General features: G+C 52.7%; 7 protein-coding genes across 7 annotated transcripts; 2 read left to right on the forward strand and 5 right to left on the reverse strand.

Annotated features, from left to right (window-relative positions):
• Positions 1-202: 202 nt before the first annotated feature.
• BO80DRAFT_496260 (amino acid permease) lies at positions 203-2,624 on the reverse strand. The gene is made up of 7 exons (XM_025724006.1): positions 2,343-2,624; positions 1,906-2,285; positions 1,654-1,855; positions 1,565-1,606; positions 1,370-1,518; positions 846-1,310; positions 203-776 (listed from the first exon to the last, which is right to left on the reverse strand). Exons 2-7 carry the CDS (start codon positions 2,256-2,258, stop codon positions 284-286), a joined length of 1,704 nt encoding a protein of 567 aa, XP_025571861.1. The 5' UTR covers positions 2,259-2,285; positions 2,343-2,624; the 3' UTR covers positions 203-283.
• Positions 2,625-2,744: 120 nt separating this feature from the next.
• On the reverse strand, positions 2,745-5,434 carry dbp4 (RNA-dependent ATPase HCA4). The gene has a single exon (XM_025720199.1). It carries the CDS (start codon positions 5,331-5,333, stop codon positions 2,913-2,915), a length of 2,421 nt encoding a protein of 806 aa, XP_025571862.1. The 5' UTR covers positions 5,334-5,434; the 3' UTR covers positions 2,745-2,912.
• A 129-nt stretch (positions 5,435-5,563) lies between these two features.
• On the forward strand, positions 5,564-6,575 carry BO80DRAFT_414596 (uncharacterized protein). The gene is made up of 3 exons (XM_025718104.1): positions 5,564-5,663; positions 5,720-5,763; positions 5,848-6,575. The coding sequence occupies exons 1-3, from the start codon at positions 5,601-5,603 to the stop codon at positions 6,377-6,379; spliced, it is 639 nt and encodes a 212-aa protein (XP_025571863.1). The 5' UTR covers positions 5,564-5,600; the 3' UTR covers positions 6,380-6,575.
• A 230-nt stretch (positions 6,576-6,805) lies between these two features.
• On the forward strand, positions 6,806-8,364 carry BO80DRAFT_428208 (FAD synthase). The gene has a single exon (XM_025720200.1). It carries the CDS (start codon positions 7,115-7,117, stop codon positions 8,024-8,026), a length of 912 nt encoding a protein of 303 aa, XP_025571864.1. The 5' UTR covers positions 6,806-7,114; the 3' UTR covers positions 8,027-8,364.
• Positions 8,365-8,830: 466 nt separating this feature from the next.
• On the reverse strand, positions 8,831-10,642 carry BO80DRAFT_363911 (putative RNA binding protein MSSP-2; the record flags this gene model as incomplete). Its single annotated transcript, XM_025716124.1, has 6 exons — positions 8,831-9,113; positions 9,166-9,483; positions 9,539-9,633; positions 9,689-9,778; positions 9,833-9,923; positions 9,987-10,642. 6 exons carry the CDS (start codon positions 10,640-10,642, stop codon positions 8,831-8,833), a joined length of 1,533 nt encoding a protein of 510 aa, XP_025571865.1.
• A 1,065-nt stretch (positions 10,643-11,707) lies between these two features.
• On the reverse strand, positions 11,708-15,626 carry BO80DRAFT_191198 (DDB1/RSE1 family protein). Its single transcript, XM_025714113.1, has 5 exons — positions 15,419-15,626; positions 14,649-15,319; positions 12,691-14,597; positions 12,188-12,634; positions 11,708-12,117 (listed from the first exon to the last, which is right to left on the reverse strand). The coding sequence occupies exons 1-5, from the start codon at positions 15,511-15,513 to the stop codon at positions 11,815-11,817; spliced, it is 3,423 nt and encodes a 1,140-aa protein (XP_025571866.1). The 5' UTR covers positions 15,514-15,626; the 3' UTR covers positions 11,708-11,814.
• Positions 15,627-16,627: 1,001 nt separating this feature from the next.
• cprA (NADPH--hemoprotein reductase cprA) lies at positions 16,628-18,785 on the reverse strand (the record flags this gene model as incomplete). Its single annotated transcript, XM_025716120.1, has 2 exons — positions 16,628-16,924; positions 16,995-18,785. The coding sequence occupies 2 exons, from the start codon at positions 18,783-18,785 to the stop codon at positions 16,628-16,630; spliced, it is 2,088 nt and encodes a 695-aa protein (XP_025571867.1).
• Positions 18,786-20,968: the final 2,183 nt, after the last annotated feature.

Consider the following 20,968-nt stretch of genomic DNA (forward strand, 5'->3'; position numbering starts at 1 on the left):
ACACTGAGGTGCGCAATACAGAGAGCCGAGCTTGCTCTATGTGGAATTCACGTACATGTCCTGTGTCCGGGTCTTTTGGGCCCTGTGTTTCTGGCTATTTATAGGTTCAAGCAAGTTGATATGTTGAGTTTGGTCACCTGAGTGAGTTCCTTGCTATATCATGTTACCATCAAGATTATCGCCAGCGACGTTGTTTTGGGCCCGTCATGATGCGCATCATGATCATTAGTATTAAAGTAGAGATATTGTCTATCAATATATCCCATCTCACCCCCCTTGCCAATCAAAGGAACAACCACATCCCAACCCGCTTCACTTTACCAAACACCCCCTTATCGTTCTTCCACGAGGACACAACCCCATTATTGCCATCGACACCCTCCCGACCATATACCCCGTCATCAGGATTCTCATCAACCGCTGACCCCCGCATATGCACCAAATTATACCGATCGGTAAGCAGATCCATCACTTCAAGCCTCACAAACTTGGAGCGCTTGCACATCTTCCACCCCACAAACATAACCAACATGATCGGCAGCTCGATATAATATGATACAAAGTCGACGGCTTGGAATGTGGGACTGAAGCAGGACCAACCCTGCACGAGGATAAGGACGATGTTGAGACAGATGGCGATGATGGGGCCGAATGGATATGTCCAGTTTTTGTACGGGAGAAGATGTTCGAGGTTTTGGTGGCGGATGGCGGCGCGGAAGCGCAGCGAGGCGAGGCCGATAAAAGTCCAGGAGAGTTGGTTGGAGACACCGACAATGCTGAATGGTGTTAGCATCTGTTTAGGATGGGAGGGGATGATGTTGGTTAGGGAAGGGGAGGGGGGTTACTTTTGCAGCCAGGACCAGAGCTGGCCGGCACCGATGTAGCTGGCTCCGAAGCAGAGACCGCTGATTACGGAGGTAGCGAGCACGGCGACCCAAGGGACTTGGAAGCGGTTGAGGTGGCCGAAGAAGCGGGGCGCATAGCCATCGACGGCGAGGGTGTACAGGAGGCGAGATCCGGCGAATAGGGCGTGGTTGGCGGCAGAGATGACGCTGGTCATAATGACGGCATTGATGAAACTACCAGCCACGGCGCTGCCCGCTTCGACGAAGACGATGGTGAAGGGGCTAGTGGCGGTGGTTTCGGACGACAAATCCGGGTAGTTGTATGGGACATCGAGGCCAATAAGAATGATGGAGACGATGTAGAAGAGGATGATGCGCCAGAAGACGTTGCGGACGACGCGTGGAAGGTTCTTGGAGGGGTCTTTGGTCTCACCGGCGGTGATGGCGATGGATTCAGTACCGCCGCTGCGTGGTAGTGTGGTCAGTGGTGTCATTGTCGAAGATGATTGAGGTCAAGGACATACTAGGCAAAGGATGCGGTGACGAAGACAGAGGCAAACCCGCCAATGCCTCCGACAAAGGGGGCATCTCCCGTGTAGAAGTACTTGTCGCCGATGTACTTGTGTTGTTTGTTTCCACCGCAGTTCACGACAATGCCGAGGATAATGAAGATCTGGAAGAGTCAGCATGAAGAGTGACAGGAGAGCGCAGAGACATACGATGATGGTCACCACCTTGAGGAGACTGAGCCAATACTCAACCTAGTAACAGTCAGTAATCGATCTATATTAAAGTTGATCTGACTTGCCTCTCCATAAACCTTGACGGACAACATGTTCAACGCAATAACAACAACCAGGAAGATCAAGCTTATCGCCCATCCGGGGAAATTGTCCGTCCAGTACTCGAGAAGAAGTTGCAGCGCAATGATATCTGAGGCCGTCGACACGGCATCATTAAACCAGTAGTTCCAGGTAAGAGCAAAGCCCAATGCATCATCAACAAATCGACTAATCCCGTCAGCATCCAGTCATCATCAATCCCAATGCAGAATACTCACCCAGCGAAAGTACAGAACGATCCCGCAACGGGAATGAATGCAGCCATCTCACCCAGAGACAACATGGTCACGAACACGATAGCACCACAGATAGCATACGAGATAAGCATCGATGCGGGTCCACCCGTAGCTAGAGCCTTGCCTGTTCCCAGGAACAACCCCGTGCCAATGGTGCCTCCAATGGCAATCATCTGCACCTGGCGGGGCGAGAGCCGACGGGCAAGCTTGTCCGCATTGACATACTGCGCATCAGAGTCCAGATAGTCCGCTGATGTGGTGGGATCTTTGGCATTGGGGCCGACAGGCTCATGAGGAGCCGCAGGACGCTGCTTCTCGATGTCTTGAGCAGCCATGCTGGTGTACCTGACCCGGGATCTAGACTGCGGCCAGGTTAGCTGAGACTTGGACAGAGGAACCGGACCCAGCCCGACACTCACCGGCGATCAAGTGTCAGCCCTATCTATAAGACCAGCCCGTGGCACTTGGCAGAGACAGTGCGACAACACGTGATCCACAGCGGAGCCTAAATTTGTTGATGGAGAGACACTAAACTGTGACGGTTCCTGTGCGCTATACAAGCTGCATGCATGAATGAAGAGATTATCGAAGGGAGAGCACATCCCACCAAATACCATCCATTGCACCATCACATCCTTGACACTGAAAATTTGCCCTTTAGCGGATGACGTGCTCAGTAGGCATTACGTACTGTGAATGGGCGAGGCATGGGAAGGCGAAGGAACGCCGGCGGTCGTTCGATGGAAATTGCCGATGGCAGCCTGGGGTTCCCCACCGCTCGGCTGTCTCCAGCCCCGGTTCTACAAGGTCAGGTGATTGGATCAAGGACAGGATCAATTGCTCTATATACATGGCAATGCTGCCGGATTCTCATAAACTTTTTGACACTCTCCGCTGATGAACAAAGAAACAAACTCAGGCCGAAAGGTATATATATCCATTGAAAACACAGCGTAAACACTTCTCTACCAGTCCACCCATCACCCTCATCACCCCAACAAACCGGCAGCCAGCGACTCCAGATCTTCCAAGGTCTGGATCTGTTCGGGGGCTTGGGGCTTCTTGGACTTCTTGTACCAGGGTTCTTCTTTCTCGCCCTGCTCGTCCGCGAAGGAAACCCTGGCTTTCTTGCTCGGACGGGGTGCCTCCTCTTCCGCTTCGGACGGGGAGAACCCACCATCCATATCGCGGTCGTCGTTGTACGAAGGAAGCTGGACCAGATCCCCTCCTTCTTCTTCCATGGCAAGAAGCTCGCGCTCGCGAGCCTTGCGCTTCTCCTTCTTCTCGCGCTTCTTCTGCTTGGCAACCTCCTTGTCCTCCACATCCGCCTGCCGTGTGCGCTCCGTTTCCTCCGCCAGGAACCGAGCACGCTGCTCCTTAGCGTCACCCTTGGCCTTGAATTGCTCTTCGTCCTCCATCTCGTAGATCTCGTGAGCGTTGCCCTCATCATCGTAGACCAGCTTCGTACCCTTGCCCTTGAATTTAAGGAGCTTCTTCTTCGACTTGAGCAGCTTCTCCCGGCGTTTGGAATCGATAACCAGTGTTTCCTTGCCATCAAGTTGCACCACCTTAGTTCCAGTCTTCGATCCAGCCTTCTCATCTTCATCCTCCGAGCTTGATCCCGCAACATCCAGGTCCTTGTCTCCTGCCTCGTAGCGACGCTTGACGGAGAGGAAGTCGTCGTCTTCATCAGCATCCTCAGTGGCCTGGGCCGTCTCAACCATCGTGCCGTCGTCATTGATGAGCTTAGAGTAGTGGTCGGCCAACACGTCCTGGTTTCGTCGCTCGAACATGCGGTCATACTTCGTCCGCACCTGTGGCTCCTCCTTCTTCGCCTTCTTCTCTCCGCCCTCTTCATCAGACTCATCATCGCTGGACGCGTGCGCCGTAGCCCGCGACGCGTTCTTCCGCTCCTTGGTATCATCACCCTTGATGAACTTGATGCGGGGCGCACCCGGAAGACCCAGGCTGGCCGCGAAGTCGTCCAGCTTCAGCTCCTTGATGTTGAAAATCTCCTTATCCTTCTGGACGTAGACCGACTTGGCATAAGAAATAAAGGCCTTCTGACCGAGATACTTCAACTCGGGATCCTTGAAGCACATGTTCTGCAGCTGGTCTTTGACACTCTGCTGCTTGTTGGCCTTGACATTGATACGCTCGACTTGAACCTTCTTCTGCTCAAGGCGCTTCAGCATACCCTTCTCCTCGCTGGGGTCCAGGAATAGCACGGCGCGACCATCACGCTCGTATCTGGCTGTGCGGCCCACACGGTGGATATAAGTGTCGGCGTCTTCAGGACAGTCCAGTTGAATAACCCAATCGACGGCCGGGAAATCCAGACCACGCGCAGCAACATCAGTGGCGAAAAGAACAGCGTGCTGAGCTTGTGAGAATTTGGTAGTAATGTCAAGTCGTCCACCCTGCTTCTGTCTACCGTGGAGGTGCATCAACGGAATACCGGGCTGCATGTGTCGGAAAGATTCGTAGACAAAGCGCACTTGTTTGCCTGACGAGAGGAACACAATGGTCTTGGACTTCAAGTTGCTCCGGATAAAACTCCACAAGACGTCAAGCTTCTGCGCAAGGGGTGTAACGACGTAATGTTGCTGAAGCTTAGACGGCGTCGCAGAAGAGGCCGTCTCGTGGACAGCCACGTATTCAGGATCCTGCAAGCTCAGGCGCGCCAGATCCGACACCTTCTTTGTCTGAGTAGCACTGAAAAGCAACGTCTGGCGCTCCTGTGGCAGATGTCCGATGATAGCGTCCACGGTCTTCTGGAAACCCATATCCAAGATGCGATCCGCCTCGTCCAACACGAGCATCTGCAGGTTGTTTGTTTCGAAGAAGGAGGTCTGATCCAAGTGTTGCAGCATACGACCCGGCGTACACACCAGGATGTTCATCCGTCCCAATCTATCCTGCTCCTCGCGCAGACTCTTTCCACCAATCACCAGACCCGCGGAGAATGTATGATAGCGACCAACTTTGCGAAGGACTTCGAAAATCTGAATGGCGAGTTCGCGGGTAGGAGACAGAACCAGGGCACCCAATCCATCGTGCTCCGACCACTGCTTGCGGTATAGATTCTCCAGGATGGGAATCAGGAAGGCCAGCGTCTTGCCGCTTCCTGTCTTTGCGGCACCGAGAATATCGCGACCCTTGAGCGCATGGCTGATCGCACGGGACTGAATGTCCGTCAACGTCTTGTAGTGGGATGACGAAAGACCCGAAGCGGTAGGTTCGGACAAAGGTAGATCGGTAAATTGTTTGACGGATTCTTTGACATCGAGTTCTTCCACCTTTTGCACGAGAGTGGACAAGTCATCTTGGGCACGCTTGCGCTTCAGGTTACCGGCCCGCTGGGGAGGCTTCGAGGGTTTACCATTGCGAGATCCATTAACGGGAGCCATAATGGGCTCAAGAGGATTGAAATTCCTCGAAATCGACCCCGAATGAGGATGTGCAGATGATCGGGATGGTCTTGTTGCTGGGCAAAGAGCGAATCTGGATGAGGGCCGGGCGGTGAAGCAACTTTTTTCTCTGCGGAGAGTTTAATTTGGCGGTGCCTGCTTACTCAGCTGGGCGATAAGCGGGCGCTTATCGTCCGCCCGTCCATCGGCACGCATGCGACAGTCCAGACCCTGCGGCTGCCTTCATTCACAGCACCCCCAGCCACCATGGCCTCCGAGGAGCAAGATGCGTTGGACGCGCTCGAGAGAGAAGCTTCGGATTTTGTCAAGGTACGCCACCTTGGATACTTGGGGCAACAATTCCATCCCAAACTCACCTATGGCAGGATGCAGAAATTGACCGCATTCGTAAAGCGTTCACCTTAGACGCGTGAGTTATAGACACCCCTGCCACATTTGGTTTACGTCTGCTATAAATGCAATCTAGAAGCTAACAGTGAATCTTTCCTAACAGGTACGCGGTTCTCGATCTTCAACCAGGTGTGCCCGAATCAGACATCAAAGTCCAGTACCGCAAAAAGTCCCTTCTCATCCATCCGGACAAAACGAAGAACCCTGCGGCCCCTGATGCCTTCGATCGACTCAAGAAAGCCCACACGGCGCTCATGGACGAGAAGTCACGCACATATCTAGATGAATGTATCGCTGATGCTCGACGACTGTTGATTCGCGAGCACAAGTACACGCTAGACTCGCCGGAGCTGACTACAGACGAGTTCAAGAAGGAATGGCGCCAAAAGACGGTCCAAGTGCTCCTCGAGGAAGAGGCGCGGCGACGGAGACAGGCCAAGGCCAAGCTTCAGGAAGAAGGACGAGAGAGGCGCAAGGAAGAGGAAGAACTCGAGGCGCGGAAGCGGAAGCGGGATCAGGACAAAGCTTGGGAAGATAGTCGTGAAGAGCGTATAGGCAGCTGGCGTGACTGGCAGAAGGGTGTCAAGAAGGAGGGCGACAAGAAGAAGAAAAAGAAGATGAAGGTTCTGGGCTGATTGGGGGAATCAGGCTGCTTGCATCACCTGCACGAATTGCTCTGAAGGTTAGCCTGATCAACCGGCGTTGTGCGGATATACTTGCTGTTATACTGTGGTCATTATATTGTCATCATCATCGCTACTGGGGTTCAAGTATTTGTCAGTAGTCATTAGCGGCCTCGTCTCGTACAATGGTTACACAGCACTCATCCTGACTGCTTCCAATGAGCTCCGAACACGCAAAATTGACCCCGGTCCTCGTACGTAACTTGTTTGCCTGAATCCCAAGTGCCAGACCTTGTCTCTCCCTGGCCTGGAAGGGAATCATATCAGACGCGATAAGAAAGCGGTCAGGCGTGATGCGGGGCAGAAAGAACATTCCAGTTCGGCCGGAGCCCACCAGCCGGTATCCTTTTATCTCCCCTCCAGCTCCTGACTGGTGGTCTCTCCGCAAACATCCGTTGTCTGTGCTTGCCATGAACTGACCAGGTCGTTAATTTATACTCCGTACCCTTCATCATATAGATCATTGCGGTCTTTTGATTCAATTTTTTTCCCTTCAAGACAACTATATATACACCCGAGTGACGCACCCAGATAGATCGCATTCGGATATCGCCGCGATAAACCGCCGGATTACATCCAGTCATCCTCCACCTGTCTAGTACTGCACCACCACCACACATCTCCACCACCCCTCCGTTCCTCAACCACCTACACCACTCCCACCACACATCCCAGACAAAGACAGCAATGACCGACTCAATACTTCCCAATGGAGCCACCGTCGCCGCAACCCTCACGACACCACCCACCACCAACCATCACCACCACCAGCACCCCACCATAACATCCTCGCCAGCCCCTCCAACCGCATCAGACCAATTCCCCCCTTCCACCACAGCCTCTCTCTCCACAATCATCGCCGACTGCCACCACAAAGTCCACAGCTTCCTCTCGGAATCCCACCCCCCGGACTCCCTCCTCTCCGCCGTGCAAGCCCAAACCCGCATCTCCCTCGACGTCGTCTCCACCGCCCTGCACCGCTACTCCCTCTCCGAACTCGCCCTCTCCTACAACGGCGGAAAAGACTGTCTCGTGCTCCTCGTCCTCTTCCTCGCCAGTCTGCATCCCCACCCGGCCCCCGAAGACGGCGGCCTCACCTCCATCCCCGCCATCTACGCCCTCCCCCCAGACCCCTTCCTCGACGTCGAGGAATTCGTCCAATGGTCCTCCCGCGCATACCATCTCAACGTACTGAAGTATACGACGGACCCGCCTCGGACAACAATCAAATCCACCTTTGAGGATTATCTGTTTGTGAATCCCGGCGTCAAGGCCATCTTTGTCGGGACGCGCCGCACCGATCCTCATGGTGCCAAGTTGACGCACTTCGATCGCACTGATAGTGGTTGGCCCGATTTCGTGCGCGCGCATCCCGTCATTGATTGGCATTACGCGGAAATCTGGGCTTTCATTCGTCATCTGGGTCTGAGGTATTGCTCCCTCTATGATCGAGGATATACCAGCTTGGGCGGGACCGCCGATACGCACCCCAACCCTAAGCTGCGGGTGGAAAGCACTGGCCAGGAGGCGCCTCTGCAGCAGTATAAGCCCGCTTACGAACTGACCGAGGATCTGGAGGAGCGGTTGGGCCGCAATTGATCCTCGCAGTCAATATAGACCACCCCATTGTTCCACTCATAGTTACCCATTCCTGGGTCACTGCATCGTATATAGAACTGTTGGGGCCCATCACATGTATTCTCCTCTTCATATACTTCCACTCATGAGCGGCCCACCTCTTGTCTTATTCTTACTCCGATTTTCATACGATAGACAATTACACCAACTGCATGGCTTCAACCCCGGGCAGGGTTACTTTGGGTGCGGTGATACCTTCGATCGCAGTTACACAACTATCATTAACAAACTGTAGACTGCACTGGTGACTTGTTGGGAAGAGCTACATATGCGCGGTTAGACAAATGCAGAAATACCACCAGTGCCTCCCGAACCTGTAAAGCCATCACCATAACTCCTATGCTCCAGGATCCAGCGGTAACAGATACAGACTCTTAAATCGGCATCATTCTGTGTAACATAGAATCACTGGTGTCGTCAAGAAATCAAGAACAGATAACCCCATACAACAATCAAAAGCTCAAGAAGCCCAGCACAAAACTTTGCGTATGTCGATAAAAGAAAACAGACAAACCATATGTGAGCAATCCATACACCCGTGTAAGACATGCAGGCTCTGGCATGGCCGGGCAGCCTTGCTGTGGTGGGAAGATGCCGCATGAACTAAAAAGAGCAAAAAAGGCGACCCATACAAATCCCAAGGATCGCTCCTAGGAGCAGCAACTCTTGGTGTCTGTTGGAAGAAGCGTGAACAAGAAAAGATACAAGGAAAAGCAAGAAGACTTAGTGCATCCGAGGAAGGCGGTGCTGCACTCCATGCGTTACTCAGATGACCGACCGGGGCGAAGTCACAATGACCTCTTTGCGGGAGGAAATCGGTGACAGGGAACCGGCCTTTATCTCCTTTCGGGGGCTAGATTGCTCGGAGCGAGATTCAATGCAGGGTGTGGTAGGGAAGGCAGCCTTGGAAGAAGAGCCGGAGTTATTTTCAGTCCAAACCCCCCGTCGTCCACGGTAGAGAGGGGTATTCTCCAGTCCTCCCGCTCCATTCCTGGAAGACCACGAGTTGAACCTCATGTTGCTGACCTGGTTCTTCGCCAAGGGAAACCTGCTTGTCTTGTCAGGCCAGCCCGAATGCGTATGGGTTACTCTGTACATACGATGGGGAAATAGATGTCGCCGGAGTCCAAGCTGCGCCCACTCCAGGAGGAGACACATAGCTCGCTTGCGAGTTGGGACTGAGATGAGATGCAGTCTGCTGAAGACGGTTAACAGAGGGTGATGGAGTGGAACCCTGGACTACCTCGACCGAATAGTTGTATTCGCCTGCACGATAGGCGCGACGCTCGTTACTCTGCTGCTTGAGAAGCTTTTGGGCTTTGGTGTCTGCGAAACGTAGGAGCAACTTCACACCATCTTTGGCAACCACATTGTGATACTCAGACAGCACATGCTCCGCGATTTCGCGAGTTTCGAATCTGCACGAGGATCAGCATATAGAATGTACATATGCTTCGAACAGGAGATGCTTACCGGGCAAACCCAACCTCCTTGCTCACTCCGGTCTTTTCGTCACGACTGATCTTCTCGGAAATCACACGGTATGGCTCAAAGTGATGACGGAGATCCTGCACGAGCAAGATTGGTTAGATTTGCGCCTCATTATGGTGTATGTATGCTTACAGCCTCTGTCCATTCGATTGGAATGTTGGTGCAATAGATATTGGTGGATGTCTTGTCTTCGAGATCCTTAAGACGGGAGTTGCGAGATTTCTGGGTCTGGTAAGCCTTGATGGTCCACAGATAGGCGAAATTGACGTGTTATACCTGAGCGAAGCTAGCTTGGTAGCCAAGATAGAAGAACCCTCGAATACAGTTTTCGCAGGATTCAAAATTGTAGTACTGGACAAAGCCAAACCTAATAGTGCAGTCAGTCGAAGCCGTCAGTGATGAAAGAATCTGAGCGGAGATCCGCACATACCCTTTGCAAAGGCCCGTGTCCAGGTCCACGATTGCTTTGCATCGATCAATTTTTCCGAAGCGGGAGGCATAGGCGTGCAGCATCTCATCGGTAGTCTCGGGAAGAAAGCCTCTAATGTAGACATTGGTGATGCCTTCTCGGTTCTCGAGACATTTGGCAAGCGTCAGTTCAGAAGGGTTAGTCCACATAGCAGGCACGGCCCGTGGGATCGGTGGATCTTGTTGGGTTAAGCTTTCAAGGTCTTGCAAAATGTATCCGGTGGGAGTCTTCATCATTTGAAAGGGTAAACAAGGCGGTGCCGGCTGGGAAAAGCTATTGAAACCATAGTTGGGCAGTGCAGGAGCCTCCATGTTCGGGGCGGGAGCATGGTAGAAGTCACCGGCAGGGTTGGGAACCACCGGACATGGAGGAGCCAGGCCTGGATAGATACCAGTCGTGGGTAGATACGGGTTCTGGTCGTAGGGTAGACCGCCATAAATAGTCCCATTGGGCAGAAGAACCAGCTGGTTGTAAGGAGGCACAGCTACCGGCATGTTGTTCTTGATGCCATTATACTTTGCTCCTGGACGCTGACCCTGGATGTTCAAGCTCCCGAATAGGCCAGACAGGCCACGAGTGTCAGGAGCTTGGCCCGAGTCAGAGACAGCAGTATGCATGGCAGCGGTTCTAAATAAAGCAAGCTCTGCAGCAGCCGTTAGTATCACCGGTCTGAATGTAAGCACGCTGCGAGAGACACGCAGCAAGATGACAATTGAGATTGAGGAGAGGATTCAAAAAAAATTCACGAAACAACACTCACTCACTTGGACTAGTAGGACGGTCGAGTGGATCGGGAGAATTGGGATCTATAGCGGGGATCAGTAGCCAGTCCAGCCAAGATATTCAGGCATGCAGCATACACGTTAATAAAGAGACTAGGGAAGACGGTAGTAGTAGTTGGCCAGCACACAACGAATGACTCGAAGACGATGAAGATGTGAGAACTGGAGATAGTGGTGCTGGAGAGGGCGGAGCAGAAGGAGAGGCCCGCCTAAATAGAAGGTTGTTGTACGTAGCAACTGCCTTTCTGGCCGAGTCCGGTGGGGAGCCACTCTGGGCAGGTGCCTCGAGACCCCCCGTGGCACTTACCTTGCTCCAGCGTCCGGTGGACACCGCGTTCAAGGCACCGTCGGGGTCGTGGCCGTCGTTCGTTCTGCTGCTGATGGCCGGCATTGGGAAGTTGTACTTCGTGTAAGGTGGGATGCCATTGGTCAGTTGCCGAAATGCTAGGAGCGGAGAGGTTCTCTCTGAGTAGTAGGAGTAGTAGGAGTAGTGGTAGTAGTTTGATGTCTACATGTGAGGGGCTGCTCAAGAACTATATGTACTAGACACTTTAACTCTAATGATGTCGCTTACTGTGCCACTGGGTGAGGAAAGGCTCCGCAAGGCGAAAATTTTCATTTGCGTTCACTTTACAGCGGAGACATGCGGGTCTATCAGCGTTGAAGGGGATATTCAGGATGGCTAGAGATCTGGAAGGACCCGCTGAAGCACTTCTCTGGCTCATCAAGGCATTGTCAGGGTATGGGTGGGTGTTGAAGCTTCCTCTCCCAGTTTCCCATATAGTAGTGAGCATGGCAGAAGCGAGACAGCGATGCCTGTGTAGTGGTCGTGTTTGATGGTGAGCCTTGCAGCCGGCCCGTGCCCCGATGCTCGTGTGTTATCCTGGGGTCCAGTAGTTGTTCGTAGACAGTGTAGAAAGCAAGTGGTGCATCTACACTGGTGCAGGTCCCGGCCTTGTCTTATCATAACTGATCATTATTGCTATCCAATATCCTGGTTGCTACACTCAGTGCAGTCTTCGTAAGGCTTCTATCATGACCTTGACGTCGCCTACGTTCATTGTGCCCACTGAGTTCACAATTTCCTCCTGCACACTCGGCTCGCACATCAAAAACCGCTCGATCAGCTCTCCATCCACGAAGCGATATGGCTCTTTGGCCTCCCGTACCATACTGCGGAACCCACGGAATTCATTGAACGGAATATTCCCCAGCGACTCGACCTTGCCCGCCATGGTTGCCTGTAGACGCATTAAGAAATCCTGGTGCTCCGGGTTGATGATGGCAAAGAGGTAAATGGAACCTTCGACCTGTTGGGTTGACAGACTTCGAGTTAGCAATGAAACCCAAGTGCGGAAGGGTTAGGAGTGGAGTGCATACCGTGCCCAGAAAAGCCCTTGGAGTGACCGTCACGCTCGCCAATTGTTGGATATTGACCGGTCGGATGCGGTTGACCATTTCTCCCAGCGAAATCTCCCCCGTTACCTCCAGCCGGCGCTTGTCGTCTTCCTCCACCCCGGCCAGATTGCGTCGGAGAACGATCAGGTTACCCTCGGCGTCGCTTTCCAGGAATGTGTCCTTGGCGATACAGGCGACGCCCGTGGCCCAAACGGTCTGGAAGTGGCGGGCCACTTCCGTCAAGGTATCGGAGAGGCCATTCTCGCCTTCCTTGTACTCCACCAGGCAGACACTCTTCATGAGGTCGGCGACGGCGATTACATTACCTGTCACGGTCACGTCGACGGGGGCGGTCGAAGTCCGATAGGTGGCCCGTTTCTCCAGTCTCATCGTGCCAAAGTCATTGTTCACCACCCCGTAGATTACAACCTGGGCCATATGAGCATTCCGGAAGATGGTGCACGGGATGATCGCCAGCTACTTACTGTCTTAACCAGAGCGGCCACAATCTTCTCTCCGAGAATAGCCAAGGCGCGACAGGCCCCTTTGACGGGCAGTTCAGCGACCTTGGTCAGTTTCCGTCCATTGTCAATTTCGAAGACCAAGATCCGACCTCGGATTGACTCTTCACTCTCCTCATCCAGGTATGCTGTTCCCACAACGAAACGATCTTTGAAAATCTCTCGACCGTTTTCGTCCTTGCCGGCGGAGAACTCGGCGCGAATGACACTTTCGACCAGCTCCTCCGGTCGAAGATCGAAGGCGTCAAGGCGACGAAAAAGGATCTCGTCAGCCAGCACGAACCGGCTCTGGACCAGTTCTGCTCCGGCCTCTAACTTGCGCTCGATGGTGCCGATACCGAACGCCTTTTCGGAGGGCGAATACGCAACCCTCCGGGCGGTTGCACCTATCGGAAGTGTCTGGATCTGGGTGGTTCTCTCCTTGTCCACGAGGGCAATCTTCAAATCGTGGCTGGTCGCTACAGCGATCGATCCAGGATAGGCTTCCGAGTGGAAATGGCATATCCGAGAGGCGCCCTCCGAATTGACCGCAGAGTAAATGATGCGACCTTCAGAGCCATATATTAAGCTGGGGTTCTCACATGTCGCAAAGACATTATATAGGCCATCGCCTCTGGGCAACTTCTTGAAAGTAGGCTGCTCAGATCCAAGGATTAGCCTGTTCATTCCCGTCAAGGAGAAGTCGGTCGGATCAAACGAGTAGGTGATGACACTGCCATCTGCCATCGAGATAAAGAGAGTGGATGGACTATTCGCAAGGACATCCGCAACGAGTACAGATCGCGGAAAAGCTTCTCCGGCCGGTCCGACCGATGTTGTATGGAGCTCTGACAGGCTTCGGAGGTCCAATACAGAGACCTTCGCTAATTGCGGAAAGCCAACGATGCAGACCCCGGCGGAAGACAAGGGTACTGTTACGCCAGAGATCTGACTATCTGCGCCAAAGTCCTTTTGGGTCACGACCTGGACATCATTGTTGATATCGAGAACCGTCATAAGCTGGCCACCGATGACAAGAGCAATCGAGTCATTGTTGGCAGAAGCGGCCGTGATAACCAACTGGTTCGGTGGAGTCCATTCATTGACAACCATGCCACCTTCAATATCCGCGATGAGTACTCTCTGTTCCGTGACTTGCAGTATCTTTCCCCCGGGTAGGTTCGTGGCGAGAAGTGTGTTCTCGGAGAGGTTGAGTCCGAGAAAGTTGTCCAATTCTTCAACCTCGCCGTCGAAATTGAAATTGAAAACTCTGGTCTCGTTAACAAAGGTGACGAGAAGTGTGTCTAAGTATCCACCCTTTGTTGCAACCTGCAGACCGAACAGGTCAGTGATGAGCTCCATTTCGCCGAGGACACCCAGTTCTTCCATGCCGACGCCGCTGCGCACACTCCTGAGGGTCCCGTCATCAAAGGCACCTGAACCGGTGACAATGCGGGCCTGGCCCGATGAAAACTCGTGGGTCTGGCTCTCACTGATACGGTTCCCGAGATCCATAATGGTGAAATCAAGGATGGGCGCAATATTCGACAGAGTCTGAATCACTTCCAAGGAGCCATTGCCGATTCGGAGAACCTGCGAATCTCCCTGGTGAGATCCTACGAAGATGACTCCGCCACCGAGGTATATCAGCACCGAAGCTCTAGACGTATTCCCTAAGTGATCTAGTTTCCAGGATTGGACTTGGCCATTTGAATCCAGGACCAGCATCAGGAAAAATAGTCTTCCATAATCATCAGCTAGAAGCCATCTCTGACTATCTACCTGCTCCCAAGCCACGAAAATTGTTGCTTCATCCAGAGAGCGCGATACAATCTCGTTACTATCCGTGTCGACATACTTGATGGATGTCTCGCCGAGAACAAGAAGACCACCTACTCAGTCAGCTCTCGGCCAAACGCAAAGATCGGGGTCAAATAACAAACCTAATGGAGCAGGAACTGGTATGAGATGCGACGCTCCCAGGTCCAGCTCCTGCGAAAATCCATCCAGCGATTCCTCGAATGCGGCATCTGCCCCGGTACTTGACGTAGCCGCACTGTAGTGTAAAGCCCGAACCTTGAGCCTGACTTTCTTCTGATTGTCCTCGTAAAGCAACGCCAACCGGGGCAGCCCCGACTGCACGTGCAAAAACGCAGACGAGCGCACGAACAGCTCATCAATCCTCGCCGTTGTCGGTTCCCCCAGCTCACCTACCCGGGGCGCATCAGGACCCGAAGGCGGAGCCACCTGTCTCCCTCTCTTCTTACTGGGCAACTGCACAATCGGCACCACGGCAATCACCCCTTCGTACACCTCCAATGTCATGAACCTCCCACTCGGATCAATCAAACAGCGATTCCCCGTCTGCGCCTCCCGCGACGAAGGGTCCGAAATATCGACATAATTCCTCTCCGTCCGGACCTGGTTGTTCGCACTATCCCACGACAACGTACAATATGTATAACGATCGGTCCCGACAAACAAATGATCCGTAGGCGAGTTCGCAGGCGCAGGTAGTCGAGCCAACATCGTCACCTTCGCAAACAGGGAGCACGACGCAGCCAGGCTAAGTCCTTCAGGCGTAAGCGAGTATATCTCGAGACGGTTTGCTTTCCTATCATCATCCCGGACGATCAATTAGCTTCAATCAACCAACTCACACACCAACACCAACAAAAGAAGAAAAATATGGGGAAGAAGAAGGACCACCAACGCAACAACCAACGTCTCCTCCTCCGCATCCATGAACCGCAACTTCAGCGCATCCCGGATGCTACTCGCCCGATGAATCGGCACCACGTAAGCCATTTTCAATACTCAACGACAGATAAACTCATTCAACCGATCCGTTCAAATTATTCCCTTTTTAACACCTCATCGACAACGCCCCAAATACCATGCGTGGGTTGTAGCCGGCGTAGCGTGCGAACCTTTTCCCACTGCGGGGAATGAACCAACAACCGGAGCGTGGTGGTGATGGAACGATAATCCGTACCGTCGCGTATCGGTACCAGCTCGTTGTTTCTTGTAATCTCTCACGTCAAGAATATATAAGAGATCGCTGCATCTCTCCTCCCTTTCTTCGTTGCGGTGACTCGGTCGATGTGGTGTGGTGTCGAGGGAGGGGAAGGAATGGAATGAGATGGATGAATGGATGGATGCGGAGCTTGGCTGGCGCAGCGTAAGATTAAGATTACCTTTACCTTGAGTTTACCTACTGATACCGGGATGACGCTGGTCGCCGGTTCCAGTTTGGTGGATGGCTTAACTCCGGTTATTGCCGAGAGCTGGACTAGTACTGGCAGTATTTCATTCTCTGGGAGGTCTCTTTGCACATTTGGGGTTAGGACTTTGTGTTGTTGTTGATCATGTTCTTTCAGACTTTCGTGGCCCGATTGTAATTGTGTTGTGTGATAGGGATTGATGCTATGTCTGTTGCGCATGTTGGATGATGGATGAGCTCGATATTTATTTGGTGATCGCTGACTTCTGCCGGTACTAGTATGCTCTGGGTGATGCAAAGAACAAAGCCAGGAAACTACTATACGGAGCATAAGAAGAATAAGAATTTTAATGTCAATTGTGTCTAGCTGTTCTGTGATAGAATGTAATTGTAAAATATTCTGTTATTGTCTGGGTCATGCAACCAGATATCATTATGCCTATACGACATTTTTCGCTATAATCATGATCGTCTATCCTGTTCTTTCAACACTAACTGCCACATTTGGTCCAAAATACCACCTCAATGGCTGACCATGCGGGGCACCAAAACAACACTAGGCATACATGAACCACGCCAAGCAAAACAGATGAATAGACAAAATCGGCGGAGTATATATGCAGAGATCATCTAACCGTGAAATGAGTGGAACGAAAAGTCGTGGCAAAGAGAAGTAGGAAAAATGGGCGCAATGAGAGATCATGACCACACGTCTTCCTGGTAGCTGCCACTGCTACGCATGTGCTTGACCATTTCTTCTCCCTTCTCCGCGGGAAGACCACGCTGCGCTGCAATGATCTGGCCAAGCACGAGGTTGACCTCACGAGCCATGTTCGCAGCATCACCACACACGTAGAAAGTTGCTTTCTGCTTGAGAAGGTCGCTGACGAGCTCCGAGTGTTCACGCAGTCTGTGCTGAACGTAAACCTTCTGGGACGTCTCACGCGAAAAGGCCGTGATGATCTTCAGCGAGTCTCCAAGTTGTTCCTGATAAGCCTGCAGGTTGAACACACAATGTTAGTTTTTCCGAATTCAATGATCATTTTCATAAGAACGGTTCACTCACCTTCCATTCGTCCTGGTACATGAAATCCTCATCGCTCTTACGGCAACCGAAAAAGAGAACGGTGGGCCCCACTTTCTCGCCCTTTGCGGCCAAAGCAGCACGTTCCTGGATGAAGCCACGGAAAGGCGCGACACCAGTACCGGGTCCAACCATGATAACGGGTCTCGAGGGGTCAGAGGGCAGTTTGAAGTTCGAGTGCCGAACATGCACGGGAACGTGGATTCCATCATACTTGTTCCGGGGACCAGTGATAGCGTAAGTCAATCCGTGGGGGTCAGGGGAAGGGTCGCCATTCTGCTTCTGCTTGAGCGCGAGAAGGTAGTTCGTGGTGACACCCTTCACAACGTGAGAGGCACCAGGCAGGCGAACAGATTCCACAACGGCCGTGATGCTAATCTTGTCCTTCTGAACAAGGGAAGAGGAAGAAATCGAGTAGTAGCGCGGCTGCAACTTGGTGATGCCTTCGATGAGCAGAGAGAACGGGACAGCGGAGAAAGCCTTGGGCGTGATGCTCTGGAGTGCCTGAGCAATGTTGTAGCACTGATTGGTAACCTTCTCGTGGAAATAATCCTTATCGCTACCGAGACGCACGATTTCTGCCTTGCTCTCCTCGTCCGGAGCAAAAGCGGCCAGAGTGGCAACAAACTGACGGGACACGGGGGCGCAGACTTCCATATAATACCGAACAGCGGCATCGTACGTGGTAGGGGTGGGGATTGGGACCTTGGCCGTAACATCGAGACCCTTGATGTTGATGACCGAATGACGTTTATCCTCGAGACCGAAGACTTGGAGGAATCGGTCCACCTCCGCACCAGCGTTAGTGGGCCAAACTGCGATGTGGTCACCCGTCTGGTAGGACAAGTTACTTCCGGCAATACTGATTTCCATGTGGAGACAATTGCGATCCTTGACGTTAAAAAGCTCCCGAGACTCGACAATAGGTGCAATGAAGGGGTTGTGCGCAGAGTAAGGGCCTTTGGAGCTACCCTGAAGGTGGCTCTGGGTTGGCTCTCCAAGATAGACCGTCTCGTCCTCAGCGCTCAGAGACTCGTTCTCGGTAACGGAGAAAACAGGCTCGTAGACAGCCTCGCGCTCCTGCAGACCCATCGCATCAGACAGTGCTGCCCACATAGGCTCCTTCCAGGCCAAGAAATCTTCTTCCATTGTACCAGCACCATCATCACCCTCGCCGGCGGACCCAATACGCTGCGCACCGAGCTTCTGGAAAGCAGCATCGACTTGACGAACCATAGCGTTATAGTGCTCGTAGGTGTTGTTGCCCAGACCGAAAGTGACATATTTCAAAGATGACAGAGGCTTATCGTCCGCGGAGGCGCCGCTCTCGAAAGCGATGTCTTCACCGGTGAAGAACTGGTAGAATTCAACAGCATTGTCAGTGGGCTCACCCTCTCCGTAGGTGGCCAACACGAAGAACGCAATCTTGTCCTCGGGAAAGTTGTCCAGATTTTCGTAGTCGTACTCCTCGAGATCAGCCACCATGGTCTTCAGGCCGAATCTCTGAGATCCTTCCTTCGCCAGTCTGGAGGCATAATCCTCTGCGGTTCCCGTTTGCGATCCGTAGAAGATAACACAATTTTTGCCCGTTTCTTCCATTTTCTCAATGATATTCCGAGTCTTGCCGGCCTTGGCAGCGCCGTTCAGCGCCGGGCCGGAGGAGGCATAAGGATCTTTGGCAACGGCCCAGTAAGTGCCTTTGGTGAAGTAGGCAACGCTACCCACCAAAAGCGCCACCAGGACCACCAGATCGAGAGTATCGAGTTGCGCCATGGTGAGGCTGTTCAGCGGCGCGAGAGCAAAAGCCCCAATTCGTGGGTATCGCGAGTCCTCACAAAGAGCGGAGATTGAATGGAGGGGAAGGGCGGGAAGGGGCGGGAAAGGGAGAGGTGAACGAAGAATGCAGCACCCCCTACGCTTGACCTGTCCCAGGTGCGATCACCGGAGCCGAGGCAAGAACCGAGATAAGGTGGCGGCGTCCCCAAGCCAAAGAATAAGAAGGGAATGAAAGAAAGGAACGGAGGATAAAATGGAAAAGGGAGGAGGAAGAAGAAAAAAGAAGTAAGAAAGTAGAGGATAAGAAGGTAAGCTGTGGTGTGATCCAGGAAGAAAGAGAGACCGAACCCACTGCTAAGCAGACCGCATAATTTGGGGGCCGGGAACCGGACTGGACAACAGGAGGCAGTCAGCAGTCAGCAGTCAGCAGTACAAGGATCAACAACGACAATGGCCGCGGCGAGGCTAATGGGCAGCCTGAGGCGATGGTGGCCTTTTCGGATCTCGGGTGAGGGCCTGACCCAAGAATCCGTGACCGTACCTTCTTAGCTGGGTTTGGCGGCGCCGAGACTCAAAGTCGCGTCCTGAGATCCGCGCTCGCCACGCCGATTTGTCGGGGTCGCCGGGGCTTGCAGATAAGGACCCGAGTAGGTGGTAGATGGGCAAAGTCCCTGATGACTCCTTGCGCGCTGTACTGTCTGTTGGAGCAAGTTCGTAGTAATCAGTAGGGCGGTGGTGGAAGGTCTCCAGGTACCAGACGCAACGATTAATGATTGCTACTAATAAATATCCACCGAAAAACAGCGTGTGTCACGCAAGAATAGGGTAACTTAATCGGAGGTTAAAAACTGGGTAGGGTCATTTCTCCTCTCTAGATAGTATCTAACGATCTAGATATATATCAACCCCCTCCTCGAGGTGGGGAACCCCATTGGCCGACGCTTGACCGAGATGGCGTTTGGCTCGGAAGAAAACTTCGGCCCTGGCCTGGCTGGAGAGGCGGCCGAGTCCCTCCAACCATGGAGGCGAAGCCGCGCAAAAACCACACCTGCCCCCAGTTTCATCTGGGCGATCTTCCGAACATGCTGCCGAGTCCCTTTGCTAACCGAGTTCCGCCTTTGGATTTCTGGCTCCCTACACCTGGTAGGCAGTTGAAGCATCGTGCTATCTCCCGAGCCCCCGTTCAGATGGCAACCCCGTGGAGGTGGCAAGTCCGGAGTCCGGAGTATTGCGTCTTTTGCAAATCCTTTTCCTGTTCCATTCCAACGGGGGAAATGGGATCAGGTACAAAACCTACGTAGACAGTCCATGCATATCTGATCCTTTTACTCCGTACGGAGTACTTCGTTTGCTACCTGTCCGCAATTGATTCCCCTAGTCCCCATCTGTGTGTCTCGTCTGCCACCATGGGGATAGATTTGGTAAGGTAGCTGGCCATGGTTGCAGGTCGTGTACAGAAAGGTCTGCGGCGCATGAAACCACTGCTTTCCGCTGTTGGTGCAACTGGATCCGTTCCGCACTTTTCATATCGTGCCATTATGGACAGTATGCGCTGCACAGACAGAGGGCAATGCTGTCGCGGATAAATTCCGCACAACGTGGACAATAGGAATCTTATGGCTACGGTAGTCACACGACAAAGAGCCAACTGGTATATCACAGACTCGGTGAACTTCTTGATCTGCGTGGAGTAGACGGCATTCAGCCTACAGTACGGAGTAGGCTCCGGAGTGTGAGACAGATCTTGTGAGTACTCCGTATCAGATCGGTGTGCGGAGTAGGCTTCTTATAGTATTTACCGCGTACGGAGTATCCATATATGCGACCCATATACGATCCTGCTGCCTCTGTACTCCGTTGCGGTCATACTGGATAATATAAGCGATAACTCAGCGGACGATTTACTCATTTTGATTGTTTCAGATACCTTGGTCTGAAGTGCGTCCGCCAAGCCAGACTTCCCCGCCCAAATTCTCTCGTGAGATCTCCCGTCGGCCCGTCTGGAAGAATTGATTAAACCGAGGAGTAAAGTGGCCGTCTGTAGCTAGTGCATGTGAATTTGGCATCTCTCTTTCACCTCCTACTTAGTGCAGTCCTGCATATCCCATCTAGTGCGCTGTTCTCTTTGCCCGCCGATTAACCCATGCCGATCTTTCTGCAATCATTGTCAGTGATTAGTT

This window comes from Aspergillus ibericus, assembly GCF_003184845.1.
Source record: "Aspergillus ibericus CBS 121593 unplaced genomic scaffold BO80scaffold_44, whole genome shotgun sequence".
Lineage (NCBI taxonomy): Eukaryota > Fungi > Ascomycota > Eurotiomycetes > Eurotiales > Aspergillaceae > Aspergillus > Aspergillus ibericus.